Below are 8,559 nucleotides of genomic sequence, written 5' to 3'. Positions count from 1 at the left end.
TCTGAAAGAGCATTGTTTCTTCAAATTAGTGAAATAAAGTTTTTGGGTAAATAAAACTGCGAGCGCTGAGATAGCGAACTAAATGCAGCACTTCTTCCTTTGACCCAAGCGTAACGAAACTGATTACTGCAAGAAAAGCAAACGTTTCGTTATTTTGAAACATTGGTGATATCCCTCCGAAACCATTATTGCAGGAAACTACTTCCAGATATGAAATCTTACAGGATCAAAGAGGGAGCTAAAAGGCGCATTTTGACACAATAACTTTGTTTGCTGAGAATTGAAGTCAATGACCGTTAACCAATTCGAGTGAAATTTGCGAACTTGAAGTATGTTAGCCGATACTTACCTGAATATTTATATTTATAGCAGAATCGTCTTCGCTTCGATTAGCCTTCAAAAGAAGCCGGATCCAGCTTTGGAAACCTCCAAAAGAAGAATTGTTTAATGTTCCGTGACCTGCCCACATGTTTGTCGTAAAACCAACTGAACTCTACTGACAGGTTTCCAAAGGCTACCCCTAAAATAAACAAGCCCCAAAAATGTAAAGTGAAATTGGCTGTCTTCGTGAAGAGTTAGAAGCTAGAGTCAAGTTCCATTACCTTTAAAAAGTGCTTGATTTTATTTGTTTGCGTCGACTTTGTTCGCTCAGTACTTACTGTCACTTTCGAATACCGCGAATCGGTCACGCCAAAACACTGCAGACCGTGCAGACTGTAGACACTTGTTTGGGCCTTTAATTTTGATTCATTTTTGGGGGTGTTCTAGTTACAAAATAGTGTTCAATATAATTATCTGAAAGTTTGTCATTTATCCACAGGCCGCACAAGTGCAGTATGTGACTTTTGATTCGATAGACAAACGCGTAAAAGACTTTGTATGGGAAACTTACTCAGTCTGCATGGTCTGCAGTGTTTTGGCGTGACTGATACGCAGTATTCGAGAGTGACAGTAACTACTGAGTGAACAAAGTCGACGCAAACAAATAAAATCAAGCACTTTTTAAAGGTAATGGAACTTGACTCTAGTTTCTGACTGTTCACGAAGACAGCCAATTTCATTTTACATTTTTGGGGCTTGTTTATTTTGGGGTTGCCTACGGAAACTGTCAGTGAAGTTCAGTTGGTTTTACGACAAACATGCGGTCGGCATGTGCACAGAATTTATGGCAGCGGGCAGGTCACGGAACATTAAACAATTCTTCTTTTAGAGGTTTCCAAAGCTGGATCCAGCTTCTTTTGAAGGCTAATCCAAGAAGACGATTCTGCTATAAATATAAATATTCAGGTAGTATCGGCTAACATACTTCAAATCCGCAAATTTCACTGGGATCGAATTCGTTAACGGTCATTGACTTCAATTCTCAGCAAACAAAGTTATTGTGTCAAAGTTATTGTGAGAAATTCGATTTTTTCGCTATTTCCAAGTCTAGTTGATATTTAGGTGAAGCTGCTCTTAAACTGGTTTTTATTCGGGTCCTCTAATCTCGTGGAATTGGAAAAGGGAAGAGGGAAGGGGGAAGGGGGAAGAGGGAAGAGGGAAGAGGGAAGAGGGAAGAGGGAAGAGGGAAGAGGGAAGAGGGAAGAGGGAAGAGGGAAGAGGGAAGGGGGAAGGGGGAAGAGGGAAGAGGGAAGAGGGAAGGGGGAAGAGGGAAGAGGGAAGAGGGAAGAGGGAAGAGGGAAGAGGGAAGAGGGAAGAGGGAAGGGGGAAGAGGGAAGGGGGAAGAGGGAAGGGGGAAGAGGGAAGAGGGAAGAGGGAAGGGGGAAGAGGGAAGAGGGAAGAGGAAAGAGGGAAGGGGGAAGAGGGAAGGGGGAAGAGGAAAGGGGGAAGGGGGAAGGGGGAAGAGGGAAGAGGGAAGAGGAAAGGGGGAAGGGGGAAGAAGGAAGGGGGAAGGGGGAAGGGGGAAGAGGGAAGGGGGAAGAGGAAAGAGGGAAGGGGCAAGGGGGAAGAGGGAAGGGGGAAGGGGGAAGAGGGAAGAGGGAAGAGGGAAGAGGGAAGAGGGAAGAGGGAAGAGAGAAGAGGAAGTGGGAGGAGGGTTCACCGCCTACACAGGGTACCTTTTTCTTAATTGGAAAATATGAAACGGTCGGGTTCTTACGATTTGAAGTATAGAAAATATAGGAATGCAATTATTTAGATATCTCAATAAAGCTTCAAAACATCTCGAACGAATATTATGGACATCTCGAACAGACGCCCCTAATTCATCTATTGATATGCAGATTTGGCCAAGCCTAACAGCGAAGCTCCTGGGTCGGGTTGTTCAAAGCCCGATTAGGCTAACCAAGGATAAGGGAGAATTTGGACTTGAATTTTGTAACTTTGCGGTGAGATTTTCTGTTTTATATTGTTTGGCCTTATGTTTTGAGTTTGGATAAACTCAAAATACACAAAACATAAGCAGTGAAAAACATTTGTATACAAGAAAAATTTATACTTTGGTTAACTTTTTAATCCTTGGTTAGCGTTAAGCGGCTTCCGAACAACACAGCTCTGATTACAGCAAGTTAATCTGACATGAGCCAACGATCCAATCGAAAACCAGCAGTTGGTCAGCGATCAACTTCAAAAACAAAAAAAAAAACACGGGTGACCTGGATGAGCTCTAAATTTGAGCCCGCGATATGGTAACGTGTTACTGATCAGTGGAAACCTTCTTTTTACAGGTGTCAATTGCCTAAAACATGGATGCCCAATAAGGAAGCTATAAACCAATGCTGCAAGTCTCTGTCAACCTATCAGATTGAGTATGGTTGCCATCAGTGCGCGACTCTGCCGACGTCAAGCGTACGGCCCACGGCAATACCGCTAGCCATGATAACCATGAGAAAATCAATTCATGGGTTTCCTATTCTTTTCAATATGAGTATGGGGCTCCGCTTGACGGCCTTTCGGTCAGCCGGAGCTGCGCTATTAAGATTGAAAAAATAAAGCATGTTTTCAGTTATGTATTGATTTTATTTATTTCATAATTAGTCTCAATCCATATTTCATCTTACCCCACAATCAATGCACTTGATACGTGCAAACCAGTGACAATCGGTTCACTGCTTTCAATACAAGAACGACAGTTTTACATGTAATTTTAAGTACCTAGCGACACGGAGAAGCCTTCGGAGGAACAACACTGGCGTTGAGGGTTATTGAATAAAAGATTGATATTCCAAGTGGATTTTAATGAGATTATCAGGTCATACAGTTTGTTCAGCAACCCGTGACTGATTATTAATTTACATCTAAAAGTTGCTGACATGTAACATCGCAACATGCGTGTGCACCTCATTAAATCTACTTTTTTTTAAAATTGATAATGACGGTAGATCGTCATGTTTGTGCTTTAACAAGACACCAGGGATTTCATAGCATTTCGCAGGGCTTTATTCCGCCAAAAATTAATGATGGGATCAACAGAGGCTTTTATCATTCCGAATGACGCGGTCCATGGAAACAAGTAACGATATTGTTCAGTGAGCGATGATTGAAATGCTTTTAGCAGCAATGTAGGAGCCATAAAAATCAAAGTAGAGGCAATCAAAATTATAATGTGGTAGGCTACTTTCTTCTCGCGTCTAAGAATCATAGCTTGTTGGTTTGACATGGTGGCATTGAGCACTTGATTCCTGTGCGCACGGACAGCGATGAACATTCTAACGTGATTGATAATCGGTATCAGAGTAACGAATGAGAGGACCGCCGCAGTGCTCAGAAACAGCAAAAAGTTATATGAAGACAAAAGGAACTCGGTTGCTACTACAAACACCGTGGCGCTTACTCCAGCAAATACTGCCCTTTTTATTGCATCTGTTGAAACAACAACCAAATAATTGAACATTACTTACAATAGACTATAATGTGAAGGAGTAAATGCTACTATGTACGGAGTGAGTTTTTTTTTTTAACGTGCCCTGCAGTAAGGTAGAGAGAAATTTTTGCCAAAAAAGCAAAATAAAAACCAAAATAAGGCAAATGGAAGGCCATGCGTTATTCGATCTTAGCTTACAACTATCAGCAAGAAGAGAAGCTGCTTTAGTGAAATTTAAATCAGGTAAGCCTACACAATTCAGCACAGCTGACTCTATTAAGTAAAAGGTGAAATATTTGCATTTTCTCAGGGACAGATATTTCAGTTTATTTTTTTACTATTATTTTTTTTTTTTGTTAAAATGGAGAAAATCAGCAAGGGAAGGTAAAGGATTTTAGCTATCAAAAAAGAATTGAAATGCCTTCCAATTTGAGACAAAAAGAGCAAAATCTATGATCCAATTCAGAACAAAAAAGTTCGAAATTTCCACTCTTTATATAGGACGGCATATACCTAATATGTTTGATATGCGACGAAGAAAATTATCTCATTGTGATTGGGTGTGAGCAAGAAAATTTACTGTTAATAATTAATTATACTTTGTTTATATGATCCCTTACCTTTATTGCTTGCATTAGCACGATACTGTAGAGGTTTGGACAAGGCACTATAACGATCAAAACTCATCACTGCAATGTTGACGAAGAACAACAAGGAAGTTAACCTCAGGGAGCTGCGATACAGTACGTAGAGCACGAGTTGATAATCACACGTTATGTGAGCGCGATGGATCATCACACGCCTCACAATAAACAGTGGCTGGAAGATGACACCTGAAAGACAATCAACAGAGGCCAGGCTACATAGCAGAATGTTACATGGTTTATGTAAGACAGGTGTCTTGACTACCGCTACTATGGCGACCAGGTTACTAAGGAAGGCAAAAACACAGAATGGCACATTTACAGCGGCTAGAACAACATCGTTAATGAAGGCGGCAGTGTCATTGACAGGAATAACATCTTCAGTAAGCAGACCACAAATGCTTGTGTTCCAATCCGAAATCATTTTGCTTAGTTGCACTGGCTGCAGCAGAGTTCACTGTTAGGCTTTTTGAATTCGTCAGTCTGTTAAGATTAAAAGAATGATAGTACATGTAAATGTAAATTAACACAAGATTTAAAATTTTCTCCTTCAACACGGTACGAAAAACATTATATGAACAGCAGAGTGTTTATGTCGACGGTGCACTCATAGGGTGATAAATGCCCTCGGAAATTTAAAGCTCTTTAAATCATTAGCTTTAAAATATTAGCTCGAGAAGGAAATTCTTGGGCTAATAAGGACTTAGATATGGTTTTAAGAATATAAAATTTTCAAGAGCAACTTACAGCCTATAGGTCCGAGACTGGTCCATTTACCCATTAAATTAAATAGTTATTTCGTATGTTTATACAATAAGAAGAAAAAGACTGTTAACAAAGTCAGATTTTACTCCGATGTGCCAGGGAATCGAAGCGTGTTATCCGCTGCCTTTATAGATGACCTAACTGGTGGAAATTCAACGGAAACTTTGTCCAACAGGATCTTTTTAATTAAGCTTGTTGCTAAATGCTGCAGCTAGGTTCTTCTGGTTTCGTGATATCCCTAAAATTGTTTTCGAGTCGAAAATGAAAATACCGAGATAAAAAGAAAAATACGCCATGATAAAAGCTATTCCAATTCGATTAAAACTCGCGAAATACTCCTACTGGAAATTAAATGAAATTGCATGACTGAATTTACCTCTGAATTGGAGGCGCAGTAACCTCAAGGTTAGTGCGCATGTCCCGGATCGAGCGGTCCGGGTTCGAGCCCTGGCCGGGGACACTGTGTTGTGTTCTTGGCAAGAGAAAATGAGGGACAGAGAGGGAGACTCCCAGTCCAGGCCTTGGGATATGTCAATTCCACTAAAGTTATTTTAGGGTTGCCGAAAACAGCGGGAGTGCATTTCCTTTTACGTCCGCATGATACCATTATTCTTTAGGTGATCAGGCAATTTAGTAACGGCGGTCCACGGGGAAATACGCTTTGTCGATAGAAGCGCCTTTTATGGGTACATTAGAGACAGTTGGTATTTCTGGCTGGATAAATCAATGTGGGAGATATATTTTTACATCTCCTTGGGAATAAAATGGCACATGCAGACGGGCGGAAATGTAGTTCTGAGTGGTCAACAAAACGTTCCGGCGGAACATGTTATAAAGGTCGTGGCTGCTGTTATGGACTACGCACTGTGGCTTTTTCAAATGGAGTTTACAAGCCGATGGACTTCGACACTGATGTTGGCAAGGACAATGAGATTTTCTCCTCACACTGAAGAGAGAAAGCTTACATTAGTGCAAATTAACCGAAGGTGAAGAAAACGTGGCATGAACACGATCAAACGAAGATGACACCTCCGTTTTTTCTGGTTTTCTCTGTTGGAAAAGCAGTCAGAAGAAGTTGTCCCTTTCGCTCAGTTCAATGTACTTTAGTTGCTGGTACAAAATCATTTTTTTGTCGCTTGAATGCGAGTTATTTTGTCGTTGAACAGAAAAATTGTTTCTGTCGCTGATCACTACCGCGCTGTGAGTTGTTCTGTTTCTCTGTGAATTCAAAATTATTTCTGCCCGGGTTTCTTTCGGTTATCGCTTCGCTCCGAGCTACAGGAGTTGTTTTGTCGCTGTATCAGTAGTCACAACTAGTTCTGTTGCTACATTCCCATGATCGCCATGCTTCTAGTTGTTTAATCGCTGTGCCGGCATTCAAAGTTATTTCTCTCGCTGAGCGCTACTCCAAGGTATTTGTTATTGTATTCAAAATTATTTCTGACGGTCACTGGTCGTCCCACCTCGAGCTGTTTTGTTGCTGGAGTCCAAGTTATTTCTGTCGCAGGTCGCTTCACGGCGAGCTCTTTTCAATTTGTCACTGTACCGCTATTCAACATTATTTCTGTCGCTGATCACTGATCGCTCTGAGCTGTTGTTTTGTTGAGTTATTTTCTAGGCTGATCGCTACACTCCGAGTTGTTTTATCCGCGCTGTTGAGGTTCAAATAGACTTCTGTCGTATGGTTGGGAATTGCTTTGTTGTGATATAGTATTCAAGTTGATTTCTGTCGCTAATCGCTAGGCTTCGAGTTGTTTTGGTTCCTAGATTCAAAATATTTTAGCTACCCTCCGAACTGTTTTGCAGCTCGGCCAGAATTACATTCTCCTGTCGCTGGGTTGAGGGTAATTTTGCCACTGGGTTCAAAAATAGTTTTGCCGTGGGAACCAAAATAGTTTTCTTCGGTGGGCTAAGATTTCTTTCGTCGATGCGTTTAGAGGTATCAGGATCGCGACAGCTTGAAACAGTATTTCATGTTATATATGTTTTCAATATCGAACAATACGATACCTCTCTGCATGTTGTTATACAAATGAAAGCAAATAAATTCTTTCTTGTTGTCATCGCTGATTTCTTCGATTGAAATTTTCAGGGGAAAAACTTTGATATTTCTTTCACCCACCGTTTTTATTCCAAATAGGTTGTGGTTCTTTACGCGCTTCTACTGGCAAAACGTATTTCCACGCAGACCGCCCTTTAAAAATTCCCTGATCGACGGGTGAAAGGTATCATGCGGACGTCTGGGGAAAGAAACTTCCGTTTCCGTCTAAAACTAAAAATAACTTTAGTGGAATCGACATATCCCAGCCGACGCCCTCAATGTCCCTCTCTGTCCCCTCATTTTCTCTTGGTTCTTGGGCAAGACACTTAACTCTCATAGTGCCTCTCTCCACCCAGGAGTATAAAAGATTGCCGGCGAATTGTTGGGGGAGTGACCTGCGATGGACTGGCATCCCATCCAGGGGGAGTAGAAATACTCCTAGCCACTTCATGCTACAGAAACCGGGATAAGCTCCGGCAGCTATGAGCCAGTCGACTCCAAGGCTTCACTTTTTTTACTCATTTTACCGCTAACAGTAGCTTTAAGGTAGCTTACTACAGTTTTTCGGAGACTCAGTAGCGCGCGCTATGATTGCCTGCCAGACCGTCAGTATTAATCGCGCGTGCAAAAATGGTGCAAGTAATCCTAATAGGAAACGAAAACCACTTCAGCACTTGAAAGGCATTAAATCACTTAGGTATACGTAACGAGAGTTTAAGCCTAGGGCCAAAAAAATATGACAAGAAAACGCGATAAACAACCAGTAAAAGAGCTCTAATTTACTCTTGCTTTCTCGCTCGCGATAAATGCGGTCACATGAGCGCGCGATTAAATAAAGGGCATGTGCAATTCAATTCTCGTCCAAGGTTGTAAACTCCAGTCTTTGGTTGAGGATTGTTCGAAAACCTACCGTGCAACGCATGATGGAATTTTCACAGTTGATTTGTAGGGGTGAATCACGTTTAGAGCCAAAATTTAAAAAAAATTTGTAAGACAGATTTTGAGCTATTTTGATTTCACATTTTCTTAGTTTGCGAAAAGTCTCTCACAGATTTTTATTTTACTTTGCAAAAATGTTAAATCAGAGCCAATTTCGTATTCCTGAAAGTTTGCGGTGGGGTCATACAGGTGGATTTTGAGAAAAACGTGATTTAATCTACCAGTGCCGAGTCTCTCCTTAGGTACTCGGTCGTTCATTTTGGGCATTTGTTGACGTTTAATCGTTCAAGTTTCACTTAGAATGGTAAAAGACTTAAGCAAACAGTAAATGGAGAAAGGAAAAACATCTTATAACGTTTTTCAAGAGT

At 41.1% G+C, this 8,559-nt stretch overlaps 1 protein-coding gene across 1 annotated transcript; it reads right to left on the bottom strand.

The window, feature by feature from the left end:
* Positions 1–3,337: 3,337 nt before the first annotated feature.
* LOC149117198 (uncharacterized) lies at positions 3,338–4,870 on the bottom strand. Its single transcript, XM_089281057.1, has 2 exons — positions 4,423–4,870; positions 3,338–3,801 (listed from the first exon to the last, which is right to left on the bottom strand). The coding sequence occupies exons 1-2, from the start codon at positions 4,868–4,870 to the stop codon at positions 3,338–3,340; spliced, it is 912 nt and encodes a 303-aa protein (XP_089137183.1).
* Positions 4,871–8,559: the final 3,689 nt, after the last annotated feature.

Source organism: Orbicella faveolata, unplaced genomic scaffold (genome assembly GCF_042242905.1).
Source record: "Orbicella faveolata isolate gen_17 unplaced genomic scaffold, um_ofav_v1 contig_12, whole genome shotgun sequence".
In the NCBI taxonomy this organism is placed as follows: Eukaryota; Metazoa; Cnidaria; class Anthozoa; order Scleractinia; family Merulinidae; genus Orbicella; species Orbicella faveolata.
The sequence above is the reverse complement of the archived record's forward strand: the minus strand, read 5'-3'. Positions and strand labels throughout refer to the sequence as shown.

Bases quoted from the DNA above. Each gene is read 5' to 3' on its own strand.
- LOC149117198 (XM_089281057.1), bottom strand. From the start codon at position 4,870: ATGATTTCGGATTGGAACACAAGCATTTGTGGTCTGCTTACTGAAGAT. The intron at 3,802-4,422 runs GTAAGGGATCAT...TTGTTTCAACAG, and splicing joins TGCTAATGCAAGCAATAAAG to ATGCAATAAAAAGGGCAGTA.